Source organism: Pezoporus wallicus, unplaced genomic scaffold, assembly GCF_028554395.1.
Source record: "Pezoporus wallicus isolate ANWC-B61680 ecotype Strahan unplaced genomic scaffold, APGP_CSIRO_Pwel_v1 contig_6996, whole genome shotgun sequence".
In the NCBI taxonomy this organism is placed as follows: Eukaryota; Metazoa; Chordata; class Aves; order Psittaciformes; family Psittacidae; genus Pezoporus; species Pezoporus wallicus.
The window spans coordinates 3,242,828-3,270,443 of record NW_026637899.1 but is presented as its reverse complement, the minus strand read 5'-3'; the positions used below and the strand labels follow the sequence as shown (position 1 = coordinate 3,270,443).

The 27,616-nt window shown below is 43.5% G+C and overlaps 1 protein-coding gene across 1 annotated transcript in view; it reads right to left on the bottom strand.

The window, feature by feature from the left end:
* UBE2R2 (ubiquitin conjugating enzyme E2 R2) overlaps window positions 1-22,415 on the bottom strand; it is a 49,097-nt gene extending 26,682 nt beyond the window's left edge. The window contains exon 1 of the mRNA XM_057408177.1: window positions 22,158-22,415. Coding sequence (XP_057264160.1) covers window positions 22,158-22,334 — 177 coding nt within the window. The 5' untranslated portion in view covers window positions 22,335-22,415. The remainder of the gene's footprint in view (window positions 1-22,157) is intronic.
* Between the last annotated feature and the right edge of the window lie 5,201 nt (window positions 22,416-27,616).

Below are 27,616 nucleotides of genomic sequence, written 5' to 3'. Positions count from 1 at the left end.
TGTAACTTCAATGTCCTAACAGCTCTGGTCTCCTCCAACTCAAATGTTAGTTCATTAGCTTCTAGAATAGTCTAAATTGCTTGGAATACTCTAAAATCCAAACTTATTTCAGGTACAATGAGCAACATTTTAATCTGCTACTTCGTAGCCTTCAAGTGTTGATATCTGTTGATATCTGTCTATACAGGAAACACCAAGCTGACTACCCACACTCCAGAAGCATTTGAACTCCAGAGTTCTTCTCAGAGTATGCCTTATTTAGCCAAATATTATTTTTCAACATTCTACACAGTCCAAATCATACTTACCAAATACCAAATACAAAACACTGGGGGGAAAATTCAGATTCACAAGGCTAACAGAAATCCAGTTAATTATCTTCCTGCTAACATGAAATACCAAGATTACTAAACTGGACTGTGGTATTCTCAACCAAAATGCTCTGCAAGCATTTTGGTTGAGAATACTCAGCCCAGGTGAGCCTCCAGTATCCATCTCTGGGGACAGGCTGCCACTACATACATTACTTTCAGCATCTCATCTGCATGTGCTGCTAATTGTTCATACAAATGCCTATATTAATTTACAAGCGGTGGCCAAACCATATTTAAAGCCTTTCTTGTGTTGCTCTGTTCCTCCCCATCAACATACACAATGCAAGTTGAGATGCCTTAAGTTTCTTATTAAAATCTACCAGGCAGTATCAGGGATAAAAACACTGGACTGAGCAGACATAAGCAATTGTGATTTAGTGCATGAATCAGTATTGGGCAGGACAGCAAATTAAAATATGACAGTTTGATTCAACTATCAACTGTCTGGAAGTAACTGCATTATTAGTGCCAAAACCAGATTTGGAGATTCTTTCAAGCTGATTTTCCATGCAGTCAGCTTCACCGTGCTGTAGCAGAAGAGCCTGTCAACAGCGAGGAGGCATTTTAACACAAAAAAAATGTTACAGTGAACTCATTAAAGCAGCTAGGAAGCTCAAGGTGTACTACATGGTGATCACACATGGAAACAAGTTTTAAAAGAGATTCAAGATGTGACTTGGACTTCTCAGTTAAGGAGAGACATTTCAAATCCAAAAAGATACTGAAAAGAAGCAGCAGCAACCTTGTAAAACTTCACAGTTACATTGTCCAGGAGAAAGGAGAACCGTAGGAAGTCTCCACACCAGAGTCTGACAAATTCCTTAGTTAGGCACCAAGCACGACAGCTCAGAGACCCAGTTGAGCCCCACAGTGAATGTGCTGTCACTTTAGGACACAAGCAGCAATCAGAATTACCATGCCAAATAGATTATTAAGAACCAGATGAATAATGATAGTGTGGGCAGCATTGTCACTTAAACACCCCGAAACTAAGAGTGCATAAACTGTTGTTTCCTATTTCTTAGAGTCAACTATGAGTCTGATAAAACCTCAGTATTAAAGCCTAATAAATACCTTAGCATTCAAACACTACCACTACCAGCCCAAAGCAAAGAAGTAAAGACCAAACCAGCACAAGCCACACAGAGGCTCTTTCTCCCACAGCTGGCACCACCATTTGTGCAGCTGGGTAACAAACTAACTACAAACTCCCTCCTTTTTAACTAAAATGGTTTATTCTGGAAGAATTTACCATTTAGACTTCTATTTCTGGAACTGACTGTCAGCAGTTTAGTCAGGACACACTTAGACCAAGCAGCCACTTGGTTCTTTCATCAAGTATATGCACACATATACTCCATCAGCACTCTTCTATTCTGGGTAGAAAATACATAGCCAGGGTTTTCCTTCCTTTTCCATCCTAACACCCGAGCAGTATCTTGGCAGCTGTACTGCAGGGGGATGGCAGCAGGGAATAATAACCTAAAAGCAAATAAAATTAGTGACCTACTTGCTTGTTTACTGATAAAGATGGCCAAGCCAGCAATTTTAAACTAAACTTAATGGTCATCTGATTAACAATGTAGATTTTAACATTATTAATTCAACAGCACATGTACCTCTATGGAGCACATCATTAACATCCTGTGTTGAAACTTTTTGGGAGAGTGGAGTGAGCAAGCACCCACCAGAAGCCAGCTCTTGCACAGCTTGGTTACAAAAGAAAAATCATCCCTCACCACCCTTCAGAGTATGCTCTAATTTACTTATATTTGCATACCACAAGCTGTCAGTAACCACCATTTTTTGCAGCTCAGTAGCCACAAACTCCTTACTGCATTTGTGGCCTGGGTTAACTTTGCAGGTTTGAGAGCACCTAGCAACTCATAGCCCCATTGTACCGGCTGTCACACAAGCAGTAACCCTTAGAATGCAACAATAGCATTAGCTGCCTCCTGAAAAAGGAGTAAAGTTTCAAAATATGCTTCTTTACTCATGATACAGAGATTAGCCTATGTGTAACATAATTCAAGTACTAGATCACTAGCTGCTCAAGTTACTCTGGTATATTTTCAATTAGCCTCTTCCCAAGTGGTCATTGTTCAAAGCATCAATGTATGAAAGCACAGGAAGAATTTGGTGCTGAATCTAACACTGGACCACTAATTACAATGTCAGTTCCACATGCTTAAAAAAAAAAACAAAACACAAAAAACCCAAACCTAACAACAACAAACCACTACACCAAAAAAATATCCAAAAACCCAAATGAATCTGAGCTTTGCAGGAAAAAGTACTTCCTGCTTATGGCAAGATGGCTCTCACACTACAGGCAAATATACTGGCTGCTTTGCTGCATGTCCATTATATTTTACGGCTTCAAAATGTTCCAAAACAAATATCTGGAAGACATATACATAATTAACTATTGTTTCGTGTTGCTCAGCAAAGTTATGTCATCCTTTCAAGGCAGAAAGCCTGCAGAGATACAAAGGCTGTTTACAGCCGTATTAACAGCCAGTGGGACAGCATTTCAGGCTCAACAGTCCTGATCTTCCTTAGAGGAGAAAAAAATAAGGAATTGGGTGCTGGGGAAGTGACCTCTGGAGTATCCAAGCAATGACATACACAGCACAAGCTCTTTTGTTTGCTGTAATGCTGCCCAGCCTTTCTGGGTAGCATGTCTGTGGACACCAGATTTCATATTTCACGCGTGGCCATTTCATAGCTACAGCTATCAGGACTAAAATGCTGTCACTCTGTCAGCAGGGGAAAAAAATTCTCAGGAAATCCAAAGCACAGGAACTCAATACCATGTGCTAAGCTGTACGTGCTGCAGAGACTGCATCCACTGCACAATTGCCTCTGCACTGGGCATTGCAGCCTGTATCATAGGGGGGTTTTATGCTCCTGCTATGATCTCTAAAATAAAAATACAAGGCAGTATATCTAATTATATCTAAGGTAACACATAGCTCATTTGCTTTCTTTTTACTTTACAGTGAACAGTTAGCTTTAAACACAGCTAGTGAAATATCAGATTAATGATCATGAAGTCTGCATCACTAGTTCATTATCCTTACAGCTCAGTAGTTTAACACAAAAAGCCACAACAGCAAGATTATTAATTTGCAAATTAAACACTGATGTGGCATTCTTGTACATGTTATCACAGGACATTAAAGTTGTTTCCAATGTGAAATGTTGTCTTAAAAATCACAGCTTCATCCAAGAGAAAACTGACTACAGCAAACTAGTGAGAAAATGTCACTGTAAAAACCCTAAAAGTATGCAAAAAAAAAAGCCAGCCAATGACAAAGTGTTTATAAGGATGCATTTTTAAGTCATCTTCCTGTTACACTAGAAGATTTTCCCTCTTAAATACATGACTAGCACTGAGCACACAACAGGAACTGGCTGAGGCCACCTCTTTACTCCCTATCTAACAAAAGCATCCTCCAAATGGTAAAACCGTAAGTTTAAACAGGGGAAAAAAAAAAAAGGGATCCTGAATGCTCCAGAAAATATTAACAAAAAGTTGCTTACTAGTAGCTGATCCTTTGATTTTCTAGACACTCCTATAACAGGAGTGACACAACAAGCATTGCATGGGAGAGCATGACAAGTCTGGTGCTCGCAAAATGCCATCTCCAGAGCCAGTGCTGACTAGGGGAAGCCATAGCAAACTCCTGGTCTAGCCCTCTAAACCCAGGATTCTCCATAAGTTCCTTCTCAGTAGTGCCTGGTGACCTGCCCAACAGAAGTGACAAGAAAGGAAACACCTTGAGATGTCCTGAACACTCAACTCTGGGAATTTAATACTGAGGTCAAGGTTACACATAGGAATCTGCACAAAGCTAACTCAGATACTGAAATCCTGCACATGACCACTTTTACCACACATTTTGTTCAGATGATTGTCCTATTTTTAACAAAAAAAAAAAAAAGCTGAATTGGGACACCCTTATTCGGTCAGCTGGCACTGGGGCATTTGGCCCAAAGGCACTTCAATTTGGATCCTCCAGCTTCTGGGTAGATGCCTTATCCTAAAGGGCATTAAGCACAACCCTCTCCAGCTTTCCCCTTGGCACCAGGCCACTGCCCAGACAGGAATGCAAAAGCCCAAGCCAGAAAATGAAAGGAGACTGACTTCTCAGAGCACACAACTTGGAAAGAACTGTCATGATTATAAATATTTTACACTGGAAAATGAGCAACCCTTCCTTCCAGCTGAGCACCTTAGGCTGCAGAGGCACATTCCTCACTGCTGGCTTGGTTTTGGCCTTACTCCATTATGCAGCCAAGAGAAAAAAGTTTCAACCAGGGAAAGCCAGGATTCCTCATCATAAACTCACAGCCTGATGACTAGGTTATCTCCAAAACTCAGAAGATACGGGTTTAGTCCCATCAGGATGAAGAAGGAACTGAACACAACTCCAATCGATAAGCCAAGGCTGACCAGTACACTTGGCTGAGAGCAACATATTAAATTTCTTGTGCAAGCCAAAGCCCCGGGGAGAGCACAGTTGTCCCCTGTCAAGAGATGGCAGAAACCCTCTAAGTCCCACTACAAAAGCTGAGCAGTTAAAATAAGCGGGGGGGGGGGGTGTGCTTTAACATCACTCTGTTGTGCTGAAGTTGTTGACACTTCAAGCACACGTGCACAATTTCAGTTCTTTACCCTGTTTATCACAGATTGCTCTAAAGTTGTGATAGAGTTACAAGGCAAGATCATATGGAATAAAAATACTGCAACAAAAGCATAACAGGGGCTATTTAAGAAGCCTGTATTACCCTTGACTTTAACTAGGACTCTTAAAACCAAACTTGCCTAGAATAAATGCAGCTGAGAAAGGAAGAATAAGGAATCAAAATAACGAAATAGAGGCTTCTCCAGTCCATAGCAAAGCTAAACAACCTCCATATCAGACATCCAGAAATTTCTGCATGGTTGCAGCACAACTGAACTGAAAGTAGGAGAATGGGATCCAGCAATGCAACTCACAGATTTCAATAAAAAGGGAAGCAGATGCTTTGATTTCTTTGTGAATGTGAAACTTCCTACAAAATACTCCATACTTTGGGAAGGAGGTTATCAAGACTCTTAAATGCCTGTCATGTCAAACTCTCAAATCAAGAGCTTTGAAGTCAAACTGAAGAAAACATCTGAGCTCAGGGCTGGCAACCGGGCTGATGTGAGCATTCGTCTGGGCAAGTTTCCATTCACTGTTCAGCAGTGGAATTATTACCAACATAAAACTTAACAGGTCAGCACAAACAAAGTTTCAGAGGTTTGATCAAGAGTAAACAATACACAAACCACCTGTATTTTGTTAATTATTGCTAAGCAACATTAAGGCCAACAGTTTAGCAGAATTCAAAAGGGATCAGGTATTATATGGGTAATAAGAACATCCACAATTACATTAGCTAGGATAAAACAGTTTATAAAAGGATTAAAGGAATACCAATCCTTGTGGCATGAGTCAGCCACTGTATCATAGATGAACTGTTCTTTCTGATTGTTTTGCTTAGCATAGAGCAGTAGAAACCATGCCCATTGTTCTGGCAACTGTTAGCTCAACTGCACCACGGATCAGCCTACAAAACCCCAAATCAAACTAGATTTCACATGCTCAGGTTCAGGTTTCTCTAAGTGAGCTTATTCAACTGTGCATTACATTTAGCTTTGAATAAAAACAACTCGGGACAAAACTTTAGCTGATTTATATTCACAAATGCTTGCAACACATTAAAACAGAATTGAGACATTAAGTCACATAAATCGATGTGACTCACCCTCAAAGGCAGATCATCACAATGAAACACCCAAACCATCACAATGGAACACCTAAGTAAGCTATTTTCTGCTGATTTCAGTAACCAGCTACTACCTGGAGCTAGAGAGAAAAAAAACACAAAGGTCCCTATCAACAGACTTGCCTTGTCCTGTCCTAAAACAGATCAGCCAGAGAATCGAGATCCTTTCCCATTTAGAAGGTGATAGCACTACTCACCCATTTTAGAAGAGTTCAACCACTCTGATCTTACACCTCGGACTCCAAGCTTTTGGCCCACTGCAAGTCTGACAGAATAAGGAAAGACAGGCGGAAACAAAATATTTTTAGCAGTCTGCCTTCCTTGCATCTACAAAGAGTAGCTTAATTTGCCATTAGCCCCATGAAATGGCAGAGCTATTCAGACAAAGGAGCTATAATTACCAAGTCATCTCCAGCTGAAGTGTTAGCTACCATATGCTCTCTTCACAAAACTCAGACTACTCATGTGCCTAGTTTATTAAGCTCCCTATATCAAGCCTCATTTCGACAAGAGGGTGGTTTTGATTGTACCAGGCCATTTTGGAAGTTTCAGCTGTTAAAATAATCAAAGTAGACAGATAAAAAAGAACAGCAGATCCCAACAGGAGAACAGGCCACTGTAAGTACAGCATTCAAAAAGTTTACATAAGGTGATCCAGGTTTCATCCCATGCTCCCTTTTAAAATTAAATATTCTTTGCCCATAAGAAATACTTGAAAAACGTACCACTCTGCTTCCAGAGGTGATCTGTGAACCTTAATCTGCTGATCATGTCAGATAAGGTTCCAGAAGCCTTAAGAAATTTGAAGTCTTGAACCTGAGATTGACATTTCCAGTGTGAGAACACCTGGAAGGGTCAGAGGGAGCTGTGAGACAGGTTAAAAGCTTGCAAACCAAGAAGTGATAAAAACCTAAATAGGTATATTTGCCATTGCTCCTTCAGCAAAAGCTACTCACCAACAAAAAACAGTGACTGCAAATTTTTCCTTTAACATTTCAGTACCGCAGAAGCTGATGTCACTCGTCAAGGAAAACTTCCCTCTTTCTGGAAGGCTTCAGAAGTCCAATCAGCTATTAATTGTAACACTAGCTTTACACTGCTAGTAGAGAAAGTTAGAAGGGATCTTACCTATGCTGAAAAACGTGTCTAAGCAGAAACAGCTGGTTAAATAAGTGAAGCTTTGAGTGAAATAGTCAAACTGGAGCTGCTTCACAGAAACATCAAACCTGCCTAGTATCCTGGCTACTACCTTTAGTGCTAAGTGGCTTTAAACATGCAAGTATATATATATATAAAAAGACTGTTCCTGTATCTATAGGTAGGATTTTTCCTAGGAAAAAAAAAAAAAACCAGGAAAATGTGCGACAGGAAATTCATCCTGCTACCAGTTTTCACTACTTACTGCCCTTTGCAGCAAGAAGTAGCTTATGAGTTTTTCACTTCCATTTGAACAAAGCTTTTGACTGCAACTATTCACAAGTCACTACACAAAAAAAGCTCAGAAAGCAGCTATTAGATGAGAGGTGGAAAGTGTACCTATAACTTCTCCAAGCACCTGGTGTTCTGCTTGAGATTCAGTGCCTGTAGAAATACCTGTCATAGTTGGCAGTTACAAATATGCTTGTGGCAGCAGGAAACAATTGGCTCAAACTCTGCTCGTTTTATTAAGTCGGGCTTTCTCTGGGGGCTGCTTTTTATGCCAATATGAAAGAGAATTCAGTGCTCCATAAGGAAAGTAAAAGATTAAAACTTGCCAGTTTTACCCACAGAACCACAACACAGCATGTGCAATCACATGCAAAACACACATGGTAAAAAGTCTGAATTTCCCACCATGATAAGCACTACAAGGACCTAAAATAATTCCTGATGCAGCTGCAGCTTCTGCAGTTTAGCTCGGACATGGAAAAGAATTCTCACACCTGCATCTGCTTCCACGCAGGGTTTACTTTGCACTGGGTTTTGCTGCAATATTTGTACGACTACATCAAGCAGTAGGGCTGCAAAACGAAACACTCCAGTACTACCTGAATTCACACCGCCTTCATCAACCACTTTCTTGGGAATGAATACATCCTGGGAGGTCAGTGTTTCTCCCCAAGGATCTTGCTTCATGCAGCAAGAGGGCTGCCAGCCACACTGTCATTACAAGAGAAGAACCATCAGGGCTGCATGACTCAAGAATCCCACCCCTGAAAACAGCAACTTCCTATTGTAGTCATATCAATTCCCAGTATAAACCTCGAACTGCTCATTGCTCCTGGTTCTGTCAATCCGTCACCATTTCTCAATCTTAACATTTGCTAGCTCTTTTCCTAGAGATATTTAAGTGACTGCAGTTGCCGAGACAACCACTTCATCAACACCAGCACCTCAGCTCATCTATCTTTGGCTTCCCTTCTGTTCACCATGACTTCTAGGAAATCAGCTGCCAGAGTCATTTTGAAATCTGGCTTTTTTTTTAAAAGAAGGCTTTCAGTAGCCCTTGAGATCTTCTGTCCTGAGAATCTCAAGTTCCCTTCACAGGAACAGATCTGTATTAATTCTGCGTTCAGAAGTGAGGTTCTTTCTAGAGCTGGAAGAAGTCTGATAGTTTAAATTCCAATGCACTGAGCCAAGGAAAGGGGAAGATGCAATCACAGAGGTATACATCCAAACCAGGTTTATGCACGCCCATGCTGTCACTTTCAATAACTCACTTAAGTCTCCTTCTGTTTTGTTTTCTGTTACCAAGAGAAACAGAGTGTGACTCAGTATTTCTTATCAAATTCAGCTAGGCCTTGAAATGCAATGACCATAAACATGTCTTAAAAAAAACAAACACAGAACTTCCACAAAGAAATCAGTAAATGGATAATCCCAATAGCTATATGCATGTTTTAATTAAGGGAGGCTTAAGCCATGAGACTCTTGTGCCATGGCAGCCATGAAAACTGGTGGCCAATTCAGCTGAGCTTTGCAAGCAGCTAAGCATAAGATCTAATAACAGTTTCTAGGAGTTTCACAACAGTAAAAGTGAGAAATAAGACTACTCATAGCACTCCTCCCAGTCCATCGATGTTAGATGCCAAAAAGAAGGCATCACGATGTCAACCACAAGAGCTTTGATCAGAATTTACATCTTCTAAAACATGGGTTAATCCAACGGAAACAGTTAAGACAGGTTTGATTAAGTTCTACCACCACTAAGGTGGCAGAACCAGCATCTTTGTACCCTCAGCAGTTGAAGCCATAACAGCAGCTTCCCAAGTCCACATCCTCATGGCCCTTTCTGCTTAGATTTACAGCTGCAACCCTACCAGCTTTGCATCCATTAGCACACATACTGGTTGCAGTCTAACCATGGCAACGTGGGATTAAGCACCGGCTGAAAAACCAGCTCGTAAGCTGGGTCAATTCACAACTTGTATTAAATATCATGCTGGCGCTACCAAACCACTACTGTGCTTGAGACAGGTCGAATGTGCCATTGCTGCATTGCAGGCATACTTAAATACTATAAAATTACCTCAACAGTTTAGTACTGTGAACCTTGGTGGCTTGCCACGGTTAACACAGTGTCATTGGAGAAAGCCCTGAGTTTTTCTTTCACCGTACCTATTAATACAAGGTTAACAAAACAGAGCAGGAAAAGACTTTATATTCTGCCTGAAACTCAAACTCTACATGTCAATCACATTAAGCTGTGACCAGAGTTTTAGCATTTAAGTATTACACAACAGTATTTATCAATGCATTTATAATTAAATCTAAAAAGCCCCTGGCAGTTTGAAACACCCAGTTCCCTTTTAGAAGGAACGGTACCTGCAGGTCAGTTGTGCTGTAGTTTTCTATTTAAAGTGCTTGCTAAGTGTAGAATTTGGCTTTCTGCCTATGTGTTTTAAGCTCAGTGTTGTGGTACAGCCTGGGTAATTGCACTACGGGTGACAAGCACGACAGCACTTGGAGGCATGTCAGTAATATAGTTTAAACCCAGTCTTAACTTACTAGAACCAAATCTTGCCCTGTGAACGTGCCAGCTCCAGGCTGTTTTCCTGGCCATGCTATGAAGCTGCAAGCCATTTCACACTTCCACACTTGACATCAAATCCCGTATGCCTGTTTTACTGTGCTGAGAAGCTTTATTCTGAACCTGATCTTCAAAGCACAGGAGAAAAGAAAAAGACCTGGGGTAGCTGTAGTAGAAGTGCTGGAGCAATTAAGACAGTACAAGAAAGAAATCCCAGGGGTGGGAGGTAAAAAAGCTGGGTAGCTCTGAAATCAGTGCAGATCCCTCTGACATTTAAAACGACAAGGCAGCCAAGGCATAGCTTTGCCTCCTCCAACAAGAGGTCTACCCAGACTCTCTCTGGTACACTCTGAGAATTATTTGTGAAGCCTGCATAGCACACATCTCCCCCAGCAAGCCTACATACCCAGGCCTTGACTTTACGGCTTTCTCTTCAACACCAGGAATGTCCCCCTCCTCCCCCAGGTTAAGTTACACAACCCCAGCTTTATTTTTTGCTCTCAGAGAACTGCCGCAGCTGCCTCATGGACAAAGTCTGCGCAGAGGAGTGTGACTTGTCAGTACATCAGGATCCACGCTGGGGTGCTTCAGGAAACTGCTCAGGTTTTTATTTTTAAAAGCCAGGAATAAGCAGAAGTTCCTATTCCAAAAATCTTTGCTTTTCTGTTTAAGCAACCTGAAAGCTACTCACTTGACAATTTCTTCAGCTACTCCAAATTTAAATACTGTACTTGTAAACATACAAGTTGGATTTGTTTTGGAAGAAAGCTTTCCCATGTGCTATTTATAAAAAGCGAAACGCTTTCTACCTACAGATTTAGTCAACTATGCTATTATAAGAGATACCATTTTTACATAAAAATGTTAATTTATCCAGAACCATGAATACAAACCACTGCAGATAGAAGACTTCTAGTCCGCATCCTATTCACTGTTCCTGCTGCCAAAGAACATTTTGGCCCTACCTTACATCCAAAGGTGTACAAAGCCACCATACTTCTACACGACTGTTCTAACCCTAGCCCTGTGTCCTTCAGATAAGCACCTCTTACAGTCACCAACAGATCTGGAACAATGCATGGCACTGGCTCTCATCTTGCTTGTGTAGCATCCGCAGACTGTTCTCGACAAGTGCCACGCTTCACCCACACAAAGGGCCTAACTGATGATGAATTCTGGATTGTGCATCCCTTTCACCCAGTCTAACGTCAGATCCTAGCAATCTGTGTTCAGAGTAAACGTGACACAGCAATATTTAATAGCTTTACCAAACAAAGCTCAACTAAACACATACTGAAGAAGGCTTGTTGGCTGCCACCTAGCAGACAACAATGGTTGGTTGGTTCTAAAAGCATCTAGTAACAGACACAAACCTTTTTGGAAGAAGCTGATTTCCCGTAACCCTCTTATTTCAAGTTAGCATCTTCTAGTTATTAATCTGCAAATTAAGATCCAAATTCAACATACCAACTGAGCATTAATAGTAGGCTTTAGGTCAGCCTAAATTTTATCCTCCTTGTTTTTTATGTATTACTACAGTTGCACCTGAAAGTAGTAAAACAAAACGGAAATCCCTTCCGAGAGTACGGAATCTCCTTCCCAGTGTCAACATTATGTTCATCTGCCACAAAACACCTCCTTCCGCTATATTTAAAATAGAGTTTAGATGACAACAATGCAAACCCCACTATTAATACAACATTTGTTCCAAGAAAAAAAAAGTATCTATTCTTTCTAGAGTACAGAAGTCACTACTCTATAATTAACAAGAGAAGGGAAGAAAACCTGAAAACTTACACCCCCTGCTATGAACTAATGCATGCTGATCAAAACAGCTAGGAGATCCCAAGTAAATCAGTGCATGCAAGAGTTAAAGATACAACAGAACTGATGCAGATGCCAACACCTGATGTTTCTTTCTGTCCACTAACCTCCGACCAAAGCTTTGCTAGATTTGCTTAAGTGTAACTCACAGGCTTTCCCTACTACCAACAGCAAGCTTACATTTGTTTTAATAGAAAAACTATCCATCTTAGAAGCACTGGTTAGGAATTTGCAAGCCAAAAATACTTACTGTTCTCTTGGAAGCAGGCAATCCACATGCTCAAAGCCAATATCTGCAGAGAGGAAGATGAAACAGAACAAGGCCAAGACACCAGGAGCTTCCATCAGGTCACACAGAGTGACTTTATGTCAGCCCAGTTATGCCCCCGAAGTACAGTCAGTTCATTATAAGAAGAGAGATGAAAGAAGAGGTAGATGCTTGAGAAGGGCTCGGATTCCCAGAGACTCTAAGACAAATGAAGAGGCCTGGTAGCATTATGATGACACGTCTTTTGTGGCCAAGCACATCAGAACCTTCCTCCATGCTTCTGCCATTGAACAGACCAGGCAGGATCTCAAGTATGGTGCACGCACCAACAGTTGCTAAAGATGTGCCCATAAGTGACACTTCATTACATCCCCATGAGGCCTAGGATGCCATGCTTTGGGACAGTTACTCACCACCATTACCCCAACCTGACCTGATCTACCACTTAGCAACATGCCTGCAACTCCCAGCAGGAAGCTCCCTGGCTAAGGTAGGCAGCACAAACCTACAGCAGCCAGCCTAGCTGTGGCTAGCTTTGATTTTCACAGCTTCTGTTGTCTGCCAGCATGCTACTTAATTGTCCCTTGCAGGCAAAATACAGTCCCTGGTCAAAAGAGCCCAAGCGTAAGTTTACTGCTCACACCAGAGACATAACTCAAAGTGAACAACCAAATACATAGCAGGTGTGGGATAAGCCTGCAAACTGAATTAAAATTAACAATGATTTGCCCAAGCTGAACATTAAGCAGGTTGCTTCAAATAAGTGAAATCAGAGTATCACCACTAAAAGCTGAATTTATTCTGTAACATCGAGAAGAAAGTTGCCAAGACCAGCAGCCTTCTTACCCGACTGGCTGCTACAAATTCCTTGGTAGCAGCCAATGCTACTATTATTTCTTTCCAACTGGAGAATAGCCACGGATGATATAGGTTCAAGATCTTGCTATTATTGTCATTAAAAATAGATCTCCAGAGTGACTCCCAGGGCTGGTCCTGATGAGTCTGCCCATAAGACTTCGAGGGTCAAAACAAACTTCAGTATTAACAAGTTCTCAAAAATAATTCAGCCTCTTCTAAACTGTAAAAGCCCAAATGTTCACAGCCTCAGCGAAGACCACCTCACCTATCCAGCTTCCGACAGCAGCACCACTATTGCTGTATTTCAAGCAAACAGACTTCTTCCACATAAATGAAATACTGCTGCCAACCAGGAGGGGCAAGTGAGACTTCACAGAAAGTGTATTAGTCAAATTTCAAAAGCACAAAAGCTTTCAGGTTTCTGGCACACACCAAGAAATTGAAATCATTCCATGTGCTGGTCTCAAAGCTTTCATTTTTCAATGCTCCAATGGAGATCATTCAGTGGACCTCCCAACAGCTCACCTAGTCTGTCCTCAGGAGGAAAAGGTCAAGATAATGATGGTAGTAGTCAGCTCCTAGCTCTTGTTCTAGGCCTCCTCTGATCCAGGTAATGTTATAATGTATGCTAAGAAGCACAGATAGAGATTTCCAGTTCTGATACTGCTTGACAATAGAGGATTGTGTGCAATTAGGTCTTGTATGGCAAAAGGAGAGCAGCAACACAGCCCACCTCCACCATTGGAATAAAAAATCGAAAACTTTCCATTTGGAAAGATTGAGCCCTGTCAGTTTGCATAATTTTTCCATTGTTTGGCTCTATTTCCCCGAGATTGCACAGAACGATCCTTTGATAAGGTAAAATTCAACATGAAGGTTTTCTCTTGGATAACAATGCAAAGAACCTGAAATTTCTTGCCTGTCTGTTCAAAAGATAGTAACTAAAAGCATGTAGATAGCTTTAGATCTGGTTCATATTATAGGAATTCATTTTTGACCGTGTAGTTAGAAGGGCATTCTTTTTCTTTTTGTGTAAAACCTGAAAATCTCCAGTATTGCAGTGACGTTAACAATGTCTGAGTGTGGGACCACATCTGTAACTTCTCAGAAGCTCAAATGTGTTTTTACCTCAGTGTTTCTGAAGTCTTGCTTATGCTGCCTGCTATTTTATATAGTAACTTATTCACACTGGCTATCCCCTTTTTAATAGCCTTCTAGGTCTGCTCATTTTGCACCTAGAGGGTAAAGACTGCTCCCCAAAAAACACTTACAGAACCTTAACTCTAATCTCTGACATGCAGTTTGTCTGTGTAACTTATGGCTGTCATCAGGTTTCATAGTAATGAACAGTATGGACTTAACCGTGGAGATTTTATGTTGGATTTAAGGGTAACTGAGTTAAAGTTGGAAATGTAGCAGGGTTACAGAAAGACTGCAGTGTGGATGGACTAGAGGTTATGTGACTCATAACATAACACATCCTCCTATAATCTGGGCTGCGCGTGATCAGATGTGTGCATACACATATGCACGTGCACAAAATTAGCTTGCTATTTCCAGAGTGCTGCTTCATTTTTAAAACATTAGTGGTTTCTCCAGCATTATGAGTTAGAGGAACTGCAGTTAATCTTACTAAGCTTTTGCGGTAGTGACTTACTGAGAATGTCTCATCTTACCAGGCCAGTTTAATAGTAATAACTTTGGCATTGTGTACCCTCCCTGAAGCACTAGTAGCCAAGATGAGCCAAATTGATTTACTTCTGAAATATTTAAAATGCATAAATATTTGCCCCAAAGTGGCCTACAAATACGAGAAAAATTACAAGATTCTAAATATAGAATTATACAAATAGGAGAAAAATTGCAAAAAAATTATACACAACTGCTGAGTTGGGGGCATATGCAGAATATTTTGGAATCTTGCATGACTTGAAGAAACATGACCTTAAGACTTCCTGGATGTTTGGGGTTTTCTTAATAGAAGCTATCACCTGGAGAACAAACAGAATGTAAAGGGCCTATCTTAAGTAGGTGACACTTCCAGCTATCATACTATTTGTTACTGACAAAGAGAAGGCTGCGGGGCAAGTTGGCTGTGTCTTACTGTGTAAGGTTTTAGTACTAAAAGCATGACGTGTTCCCATTGGTCTGTTTTGTCATCTTAAAAGCATAGAAGTAACTTAGAAATTCAGGTAAAGGGCTTTTGCTTGGGAGATGGAACTTAAGTTGACAGCAGTAGGGACATGTTTGTAATAACTTGGGGAAGAGTCACATAGCTATGTATCCTAGTTAAAGTTTAATACATGTTTTAATGTTCATTGTAGCAAAGTATTTGGAGAGTTGAATTGAAAACCCCTTTGCCACAGTACTGGAATAATGTGAGGACCAGCATTCAGGCAGTTGTGCCACTTGATTCAATTCTTGTCCAATAGACACTTGCCCATTGCGGGAAAAAAAATCTTGGTCTTATATTAGTGTTCAGACATCTCCATAGGCAGAAACCTTTCACTGTCAGACCTAGGCAAAGGCTGAAATTATCTTCTCTTTTCCAGTACCCTTTTTGCCCTTATCAAAACAAAAGCCATACAATGGAGTCACTCTGACCTACAATACATTCTATTAAGACACATTTGTGCTTGTATAAAGTCTACTTGTGTAAGCCTCTAATGCATAGATGTAAACTACACTGTTGTGCAAGTGCTTGCTTACCTCGTCTAAAATAATTATCCATAAAAGCATTCACCTTTATGAAAAGAATGGGCTGCTTATAATGTATTGAGAAAAACCGAATTTCATTTCAGTGCTCCCAATTATTTCTCTTGCAGAAGAGTAACTGTACCCATATTTAGTGGCTGAATGCCTTTCAGTGGTGCATTTCAGTGGTGCATTAAGAGCATAACTTGAGAGGCTAACATCCCTTCTGTACCTTTTAAGTACCTTGTAGCTATTATCTAAATCCTTCTAATTTGTCATTCACATGGTAACAAAATGCCCATACCCTAATGTTGCAGATTAATGTGCACAGTACTTTCCAGTTAAGGGGGAAAGAAAAGGCCTTTTCTATCCTTAATGAAATTGCCACTTCAGGGGACCTCTTCCTAACCTCACTTTTTGTTGTTGTGCCCATGTTACTCAAAACTCTAAGCAAAAAAAGGCACTGAGGCTCCACTTCTGTTGAAAACTTCGTGTTCAAATTCAGCAGATGATGTAACGTTTCTTCTCTTGTATAGTTCTGTAACCGTCAAGTGACTTTACTGACATGACCAGTCATGTTTAAACAATTCTCTATAGAGGACCTGTTGTCACCTCTTTCTTTTTTTAAAGAACTTCTAAATGAAACTGGACATTTTACATTACATTTTGGATAGCTCACAGAGGTAGCCATCCAAAACCCAATATGCAATAGCAGAATTAGGGTCAATCTGGTATTCCCCAGGCTTATGATCAGTGAGCCAACATCTGAAGAAGTTTCTTGCCTCCCTGCCTGCAGGCAGCTTAGTGGTTCTTTGGAGAGATAGCCTGCTCTGAATGGGAGATCTTCACACCAAGAGCAAGAAACTCTAAGCTCGACAAACCCACAGTTCTATATCCCTTTACTGCATCAAACCTCTGATGATTACCATCATTGATACCTAAAGGCAACAAAAACTAGAACAGTAAGTACACTGAGGGAAAAAGCTCTGTTCTACCTTGCAATGAACATAGAGGCCCATGGAAGCCAGCTTTTGTGCTGAGAGTAACTCACGTTTTTTCCTTGGCACCAAGGAATATTTTTGTGGAGTTAAATGTTCTGCCAGTTACATAATTCTAAGTGCTTAGGAAACTGCTATTTACTTAATTTTAAGCTTTCTGGGAAGTAGCCTACAATACCAAACTTCTAAACATGGAGCTCATTCTTGCCATCCATCAGTTCCATATCAATTTCCTGCTCTGAAAAAAGTTATCCCCGCATATTGCGAATTACTTTGACATCAAAACAAATCATTTGCAAGAAGCTGAGATCAAACAATACAGAACTAAACAACATACAGTTAATGAGTTAAATTGCAAGGAAAGCAATGTCTTGACAAGTATTTAGCCCCCAAATTATTTGAGAAAACGAATCATAATGTTTGAGTTTTCTTTTCCCCTCCTAACTTGTGTCAAGACTTGCTCCTTCAAGTAGCAAAAATACCTTATGAAATAAATTGCCTTCAGAAATCAAATAGCAGCTCTAACAATGCAGTTAATTTTTCTTGTTTCCTTTCATGTTAGGTACATTCATTTTCATCTACCCAGCCTAAATTCTATTAAGACAGGCTGAGAGAGCTGGGCTTGTTCAGCCTGGAGAAGAGAAGGCTCCTTAAAGGGAAACCTTAGCAGGTCCCAGTGCCTAAAGGGGCAGACAAGAAATCTGGAGAGGCACTTTTTGCAAGGGTCTATAGTAGAGAACATGGGGAATGGCTTTAACCTGACAGAGGGGAGACTGAGATTAGACATTAGAAAGAAGCTGCTCACTATGAGGGTGCTGAGGCACTGGCAAAGGTTGCCCAGAGAATCTGTGGCTGACCCACCCCGGCAGTGTCCAAGGCCAGACTGGACGGGGCTTGGAGCAACCTGCTCTAGTGGAAGGTGTCCCTGCCCATGGCAGGGGGGTTGGAACTGGATGAGCTTTAACTTCCCTTCCAACCCAAACCATTCTGTGATTCTAAATCATCTCTGACTGAGCTTGTAATATTGACTCTTGATCTACATTAAATATGCTTCTTGACAAAGGATACTTGGTCAAACCATGCTTCTGAGCTGTGCTATGTGTTTATAAAGAAGTTCCTATTTGTGTAATTTCTCACTTTCACCTACCCTGAAAGGCTGGCTCCCAGCACAAGAATACCATTCAGCTATAAAAAAATTAGAATAATTTCCTTTATTTAAACACAATCAAAATCTGTGATGCTAAGGCACAACTGCACCAAACACACAGAGCTCTGAGTAAGCCACCAGGAAACACTTCATAGTAAGTCTGCAAGTACCCTGAAAACATCACTTTATCAAAGCCTTGGGCGGAGGTTTATCAATAGACAGGCTGTGAAAGCCCTAGACAGACTGGATTTCAAGGCAGAGACTCATCAACAGTCAACTGAGATGGTGAAAGCCATTGAGATTATCACAACTATCACTTATCACCAGAATGCATCATAATAACCCTTGTCATTACGGTCCTTATTTAAGTATCAGCTGCCAAAGCAAAGAAGTCCCCTGCATGTAGCAAAGAACTCTCTCAGCTGAACAGAAGATGCTTATGGCATGAAGGTGGCATCTATGAACTGCTCGTACACAGTACTACAAAATACAGCACAATCCAGTTCTCTACTGCTCAGGCACTGCCTGCAGGACCAGAAAAAACAAATTCCCAATATTTTCGGAGCAATTCCGAACTACCACATAGCACAGTGGGGTCTGATCTAAAGACCTGTCTTACCACACCATGTCCTTCCCATCTGACCTAAGAAAGAAGTTAAGTGGTACTATTGACAACCTGGACATGAATCATTTCTTCTGAGCAAAACCTTGCCTTTGTCACTCAAAAACAAAACAAACAACCAAACAAAAACCAACAAACAAACAAACCAAAAAAAAACCTCAGCAGATGAATCAGCTGTTCACATCTCAGACACACAAGGTCTATGCACCTTTCACCCCCAGACAAACTCCAAATAAGTAAGAGACCAAAAATCAAGTTCACCTATTGCAGTCAAACACCTGCAGCCCAACACAACTGATTATGCCAGAAACTTCAGTCAAGCTGGTAACTCCCTGTTGACTACAGCTGAAGAACAGATATTTGCTCTTATAACTGAATCTCTTTTGAGGATTTACCATAACTGGCCTTGTGCTACTTTCACCTTGATAGCAAGGAATGAAATGTAAACAGCCATGAAGTACCTCAACTCTTTCAAGGCTGGTAATCTGGAACTTAAGCAAAGGGCTGTGCAGAACATTATGTAGCTATTAGTGAGTGGGAAGAAAGTGTCTATACAAAGATAAGGTCAAGGTTGACAAAACCTCCACAGCAGATGAGCACCTCCACCTGATCACCTTGTGAGCCTTGCAATTCAGGACTGCTCCTACCTCAGCAGTTGCTTCTGAAGGCTGCCGCCCCTTTCCAACTAGTTTGGAGGTCCTAACTTTGAAGTACTGCAGCAGATACCCGTATGCTGTTTTAGTTGATAAAATATGCTTAGATGTTGCACTTGAATTTTTAAGAAGTCCCTGACTTTATTAAAGCCATCACGAAAGTACTGTTAGCTTACCATTTAAGCAAACATTCAGGGGACTTATTTTATGTTTCAATTTATCAAATGCTAGAGTTAACAGGATTAGCAACAGAAACCAGAATCTTTTGTAATGTTGAACCAGTTTTTAAGAGCAGTAGCTCCTGTCAAGGAGATGCAGAGATAGAGAGAGCACTCCCCTCGTTTCAGTTTATTCAGCTAGTTCAACAACCTGGAGAGAAAGCTCGTATTTCTTCAAGAATCAACAAGGTGCCAAAGGCTGCCAACAGCACAAATCAAGCATTTGTATTCTCAGTCAACCCTCTCTAACACTTTCCTTATTAAGATCACATTAAACACAGGTTTTCCTCAATATTTATACTTGCTTTTAAGTAGAAGCCTTTGTACTTTCCCTCCAGTTCCTACCCTCAAACCACACCTCAAGTGGAAGAAAATTCCCAAACTCTCATTGCCACAATGTTTAAGAACATTATATCCTGTAACTTTAGCTTTATCAAACTAAAATTACAAAACAAGATGAAGCCAGTTCTCTCATCAATCCAAGATATCCGAAAAAAAAATAATCACATGCTGATCTGAAATAGTGCTCACCTTGCATATACTGAATATAGAATAGAAGTCACCTCACCAAACAAAGTTTAGGGTATTAATCTTCTCTTTAAATGATTCAGTAAGTCTAACACATACAAAGATTTGCCTGAAGGCTCAGTACAAAGAAAGCCAAGAACATCACTTTTCAGGACAAGACTGCTTCTCCCTAGGGGCAGAATGAGGGTCTAAGGCCACTCTTTAGGTAGTTCAGATGTTAGGATGCATCACCACAGATTAAATGCTACCAAAACAAAAAAAAAAAACCACCATGCACAGCTCCTTATGGATGAAAGATGAGACAGAAACAATACAACAGACTTCAGCTTGCAGGGAATCTTGTGTGGAAAGGTGAAGGCACCATGAGACTTTAGTCTCCCAGTCTCAAACTACGTATCACAGGATGGGTCAGAAGAGTTTAGAAGAAAGGCACAACATTTCAAGGACTGAAAATACCAAAAAGGATAACACATTCATAACACTGAGGTAAGGCAAGTGGCAACCCTGCCCCAATCTACACTTGTTAGCACACATCCCCAGATTATCTCAAAGGCTTCTTCAGATTCTTTCCAGGAACAATCAGAAATGCACGGTCCAGAGACCAGCAAACAAAGATTCTGACCCATTGTGATTTCTCTGAATAAAAATGCATGAGTAATCTAAGTGCAGGAAGAGGTCATCAAGCCATTTGGGTGTAAAAATGACCCAGCTGCCAAGCAAAGACTAGAGTGACTTCCTGAATTAATAATAATGGAGGTGAGTCTAAGAATATACCTATCATACCTACATGAGTAAGCCAGCCAACTCATTACAAAAGGCAAGCCTTGTGCCAAAGCCTCCTCTTCCTACAAAACAATGAGGCCAAACTGAACGTGACTCAAATCTATTATTCCCCAAGCTACAGGTTATTTTGGTTTTGTGGAACAAAGCTCTTAAACCTTGACCCAGAGAAGCCAAGAGGCACTGAGGATGCACATTAGCCAAGGAAAGAGAGCATACAAAACTTCTTTTCCGTTTGACAGAAGCCAAAGGGCATGAAACAGGAGATGCAGGAGCCACTACTAAAATGATTAACTCCTGGGACAGGCAAGCTGAAAGGGACAGTATTTTGCCAGAGACCAAGTGCACACCAAGTCCAAAGAGGTATGCCCTATGCAGTGTATATTCTGTAGGACGAGGTGTCCCTGCCCACAGCAGGGGGTTGGAATGAGATGATCTTAAGATCCTTTCCAACCCTAACTATTCTACGGTTCTGAAGATACCAAGGGGTTTTAATTGTTCAAGACAGACATGCAATTCCTCCTCCAGCTGATTTGAGAATTTAAGTCTGCTCCTTTCAGTTCCTTTCTGTGACAGCCACGCCAGATTCCTTGTTTACTGTATTTACAAGAGGGGAAACAACCACACAAGGGGTTTTATTTTATTAACAGGAAGGTTGAGAGAGGAATTGAATCTACCTTCACCAATTACATGTTACCGTTGCCTTTTGAAAGCTGCCCTCTGAAAGGCTGGAGAGGAAGAAAAGGAAAACAAGAAGAAAAAACATAATCGCAAAACCCTGAAATCCTAAAGTTTTGAGGAAAACAGAGCCTTTATCCTGAATTAGGATAGATGAGTGAATAGTCATCTTACACAGGACGCTGCTCCGCGAGGACCGGAGCTATCGAGACATGGATGGGAAGCCCCTTACTTTGAAATAAACAAACACAGACCAGAGCCAGATGGACAACCTGGGGATGGGGGAGAACCAACCTGCACCCTGCCATGAGGTACCTGCTCTTCTCTGGGGTTAAATAACAGAGCAGAGCGGGCTGCGGCGCGGCCCCCTCTCTCCAGCGCGCACCCCGAGGGACAAGGAAGGGGAGGTCCCGCAGGCCCCCACCCGCCCCTGCGGACCATCCTCCGACGCCGGCAGCACCACAACGAGCCCCTGCGCTCCCGCAGGCCCCGGCCCCCTCCGGCTGGGGGCCAAGGGGCTGGCAGCGGCCGCGGACCCGCCGCCCCACCGGGGCCCCTCCGAGCCCGACAAAGAGGCCCAGCAGGGCGGCGAAGGGGGGGGTAGCGCAGGCCCCGGCGGCGGTTGCCCGGGACCACCGCGGCGGCGGGAGGCCCGTTTGGCCAGCGGGGCTGCGGTAAGACCGTACCTTGAAGTACCCGCCCTCGTAGAGGGTGTTGGGGGGCCCGAAGATCGCCACCTCCCAGTTGTAGAGGTCGGACTCATCGACCAGGGTGATGCGGAAGCCCTCCACCGGCTCCTCCTGCAGCGACTTCAGCTCCAGCATCAGCGCCTTCTGCGAGCTGCTCATCTGCTGCTGCGCCATGGCGCGGCGCGGCCCCCGCCGCCGCCGCTTCCCCCCGCTCCAGCTGCTGCCGCTCCGCCGCCGCGCTGCCCCGCGGGCCCCCGCCCCTCCCCGCGCTGACGGACGCCGCCGCCGCCGCCACTTCCTTTTGTGACGGCGCCCGCTCACCGCTGACATCAGCGCGCCGCGCCGCGCCACGCCCCCCGCGCGGCAGGACACGCCCCTTTATAGGCTAAATCACGCCCGTTCCCATGGCAAGCCACGCCCCCGACCGGTAAGGGCACGCCTCCACCGTTGAGTTTAAAGGGACAGCGCTCCCCGCCGCAGCGCCGGTCGGTGGGCGTGGGGTCCTGGCTCTGCGCTAGCAGCCCGCACCGAAGCCATGTGCTGGGTTGCGAGTGTGGCGGAGGGGATGGGGCTGGCGGCAGTCACGGGTGGGCTCGGCCGGGGCACGGTGCTGCGGGGTCACAAACAGTCCGGTTTTGTACAAAGGGTGGGATTTGAGCAGCGGGTTCCCTACGGATCCCGCGAGCGGCGGTAGGAGAGGAACAGGCATTACACCATTCCCGAAACCCACGTGTTATTTTCACGTGGCTTCACATGTGTGCAAGGTGCTCCCAGCAGAAAATGCAGTTTCCGTCCTTCGCTCCCTTCCCCAGACTGGATAATAGCAAAGGTGTTGAGATACGTCGACTGGTCAATGTGAACAAGCACCCGTTCCTCAGGGAATCTTTAGTGAATAATGCAGACCCTATTCGTTATAAACAAAAAACAACAAACAAAAATGAGATAGGGATTACCCAGGAGGAGGACACATAGCACAGCGCAACCCCAGGTGCTGCAAACCTGGGTCCCACTTCTGGAAACGTTAATGCACACAGAACCACTAGGCTTGCAAGCTGGGAATCTTATCTCTGCGGGACAGGAGAAATAATACAGACAGAATAAACTAGATTGGAAAAGACCTTTAAGATGTTTGAGTCCAACCATTAACCCAGCACTGCCAAATCCACCCCTAAAACCATGTCACTAAGGGCCACATCTGCACGTCTTTTAAATACCACCAGGGACGGTGACTCCAGCACTGCTCTGCTCAGCCTGTTCCAATGCTTGACAACCCTTTCAGTGAAGAAATTTTTCCTAATACCCAATCTAAACCTCTCCTGGCACAGCTTGAGGCCGTTTCCTCTTCCTCTTGCCCTGTCACTTGTACTTGGGAGAAGAGAACAACCCCCCACCTCCTTTCAGGTAGTTGCAGAGACCCCCCCCTGAGCCTTCTCCCTCACCCCCCAGGTCCTTTTCCATGAGCAGCTTTCCAGACATGCTTCCCCAAGCCTGGAGTGTTGCACAGCCCTGACAGAGAAAGGTTTATGTGTATTCCCTGAATCAAAGAATTAATATGGTCCTAACAGGACTAATCTAAACAACTAATAGGCTGTGATGAATTCTGAATTAATTGTAATGTCTCCCCAAAAATGTCAGATTTATTTGAAAGAAAGCTCTGTTATTTGTGAACTTGTGGTTACATAAAAATTGGAGATTAATAAAAGTGAAAATCAAGTAATGCCTGAACGTAACCCATGGTGTTGGATTACACGGAGTGCAGGGATGAAATGGTAAACAATGCTGAGGTGCTGCTGCATAGAGAGGGACTGCTCACTTCCCTGGGCAGCCTGTTCCTGACCACCCTTTCAGTGAATAAATTGTTCCCAATATCCAATCTAAACATCCCCTGGCACAGTTTGAGGCTGTTTCCTCTTATCCTATCACTTGCTGCTTGGGAGAAGAGACCAACCCCACCTCGCTCCATCCCCTTTCAGGCAGCTGTAGAGAAGTCTCTACCTGGCACTTGGCAGCCACAGCTTCTTCTCCAGACCTTCGCCCAGGGGGAGAGCAGGGGGCAGATGGTCCTCCCCAGGCACCAGCTGTTACAGGACAAGTTCACTGCTGGCCCTGTGGTGAGCACAGCATCCTCCTCCTTGTCCCTGCAACTGCTCCACTTGCCCTCTTCCTGCTTCTTGGGGTCTCCACAGGGAGGCCCCCATCTCCTGCTCCAAAGATGCTCCAGCACCAGCAGGGTACCTATTCCAGGGCTTGTGACTGCCTCCAGGCTGTAAAATACCCCAGCTTGACATGTCAGGGGTACAGGCCCTTGCAAAATCCCATCTCACCCTTGAAAATGGCCCTGCGAGGAGTGGCATAGGTTTTCTGATGAGCCAGGATGAGCTCTCGCTCGCTGTCATAGGGGTAATCTGAAGGAACATCCCTTGTCCAAACCCAGCTTGCTTGGTTACACTGTGAAAAAGTGTGTGTTCCCATAGATGTACCCCCTGCAGGCACAGGTCAGCCACCATCACTCTTTACCACCATGGAGTGAACTCAGATTTACAGAAAGATGCTTAATTCTGCTCTTGCATTGCCTAAGCGCCTCTCAAGCAGTGATGGGCTTGGGGCATCGACCACCTCTCTCTAGGAAGTCTCTTCCAGTATTTTGACCACCCTCTCAGCAAAGAAATGCTTCCTAATCCAGTTTAAACCTCCCCTGGTGCAGCTTTGAACCATTCACTGGATGCCAGGGAGAAGAGCTCAGCACCTCCCTCTCTACATCCCCTCCTTACGAAGCTGTAGAGAGCGATGAAGTTGCTCTTCAGCTTCCTTTTCTTCAAGCTAGACAAGCCCCAAGTTCTTAGCTGTTCCTTAGAGGACATTCCATCCAGCTGCTTTACCAGCTCTGTTGTGCCCCTCTGGGCATTCAAGGATTTTCACATCCATCTTAAATGGTCTTGGGTTGATGGATATAATCTTGACAATATGGGATCAGGTTGGCAGACAAGACATGTGAGCTGGGAGCCACATGTTGCTTGACTACCAGGCTTCCCTGGTGTTAGGTACTTCCATCCCTGTTGGGTTTGGCCACATCTGGGCCACATGTTGGAGGGCTCCAGACACTGCTGAGCAATGCCTCCTCTGGGGGAGAGAAAGCACTTCACCTCTGCCCACCACGTCCCACCCAACTCCATGGTGTGGGTCAGCAGTCTTTGTCTTCATCCCTGCTCTTCCCAATCCCAACAACCCAGTCCTGTGCTGCAGTACTGCTCGCTGCTGCACAAACAACATCAGTCTCAGTCACACCTCCACCCCCACTTCCAAGACACTCAGGTTTAATGTCACAAATCATCATTATTACAAAGTGCCTCAGCACCAGCATTCACTTCCAGCTGCCCCTCTATGTGCTCCGTTTTCATTGCTGGTAAGTCTAATAATGCACACAAACAGGAACACTGTGACCTTCCACGTTGACATCAGCTAGCAAAGACTTGCTCAGCTGGTGTCTTGGCTCACCAGTAAAACAAGGATTTGCTCGTGTTCAGAGGAAAATGCTGGGTTGATTCAATGTGCCAGAGCTGACTGCTTTCAGGAACAGGCTGCCCCTATTTCTATGGTAATTGAAACACCTTTCCTTCCAGCCGGCCTCCAGCACTGGCTTTGTCTGAACCAGACTAGTGCCGAGAGAGATGGGAGAAGCGAAGTTTGGAGCTATTCAGGACTTATCTCCACCTGCTGCCTGTCTCAAATGTTAATGAAAGAGGAAATCAAGCAAAGCAGAAAGTAAGGCAGAAAGTGAAGCAAACCCTGGTGTATTCAACAGGGCAGGCTGAAAATTTTCCATCAGGTCTGCATTTAGAGAGAATATTGGTCTTTCTCCCCAATTTCTTTTTCCCCTCTGCTGCAAAAACATCCACTGCTTGCAGGAGACAGAAACTATTGAAGTAACGGAGGACTTTGCAACCTGGGCAGCCCCTTTCGAGGTTCATCTGCTCTGCCTGGTATCCCCTTCCCCGAGCCCAGGCTGCCCAGGGGCTGACATATCTTTCTCATTTATCATATGGCATTTCTCTCCCCTAATCAGCTCTGATACATCTAAATGAAAGGATGAAGCCTTGCTCACCTCTTCCTTCAGCTGTTCCCCCATGGATGGTAGCTGCCTGCCTGCAAGCAGGGCTCTCCATGGGGTGTGCTTTGCCACAGATGGTATTGTTTCCTCTTTATCTCCATTTGTTATTTTCCCCACCTGAAGGAATCAATTTGCTCTTTGGGCTCAGAGAACAAATAACAGAGCCTGGTGCAGGAACACGTGGTTTCAGGAACGGGAAGTCTCACCAGGAGAGGAAGAGGCTACACGTGCCATTAATCCAGCCCGCGGCACTAGAACTTGTAGCTGTAAACTGGACCTCAAGATGCCACTGGCACCTTATGTAAATCTGAGATGAAAACTTCAAGTCCTTTCTGCTTTGTTCTCATCATCTATTTTTAATATCTCCCTTCCTTTTCTCTCTCCTCCTTCCTGCGAGCTGCATTCATGAAGGATGACAAACTGGGAGTTAACTCCTCTGCTTAGCAACAGCAGAAGCTTTGAAAATGCAAAGGTCATCCTGCTGTCACATTAGAGTGTTCCTGCTCTGTCAGCTGGCAGAGTGAGGTGGGGACATGGGGCAGGTCCTCCCTGTGTGACTCCATTCTTGGGGCAGGATCCTCTCACATGATATTCTTTGGCGCTTTATACGATTTCTTTCCTGAGTGGCTCAAAGGATGAGACATCTGCTCCTTCCCTTAGGGAACCGGAGCTGTCTGGGCTAAAAAACATCACCACCTCCTCTCCTGCTGCCTCCTCCCTGCTCTTGTGCTCTGGCAAGGCATTGGCAGGGATCTGGGGGGCTCTGGGCTGGACTTCAGCACTGCCTCACCCCAGGATGTTAGATGGATGCTTGTGTGATGAAGATCAGGGAATGGGTAGGAGGTCTGCTCAGCTTACAGCCCCTACAAGGAGCCTTTTGAAACTTAGACCACAGACAGCTATTCCTTGGGCTGTACTAAAACAGAGCGGGATATTTCAAGGACCACTTCATCACCCTTCAGCCCCAAGGCAGTGTCAGCTTTTCCTAAGCAGCCCAGGACATGTGTGCCCAAACAGTTCTTTAATATTTGTTCTTCAAACTACCCAATTTGGAGATTCTTTTGCTCTCAGGTCAACATGTCTCTGTGCTTAGTACACCCCTGCCCAAATCTCATCCCATTTCTTCTTATCCAGACCACTGTGGGGATATGGAAGATAAAGAGAAGAACCAGGATAATTTCTTCCACGTGCTTCCTGGAGTGCTGTGGCCCAGGCTAGATGCAAATCTCCAGCAAAGGCCATACTGGTGTTGGCAGCCCACCATTCCCACCGCAGCAGCACAGATTTCAGTTTCCCAGCCCCATAGGAAACCAGTGACAGAGTAATCTAGGATTACTTCTTTTATTTA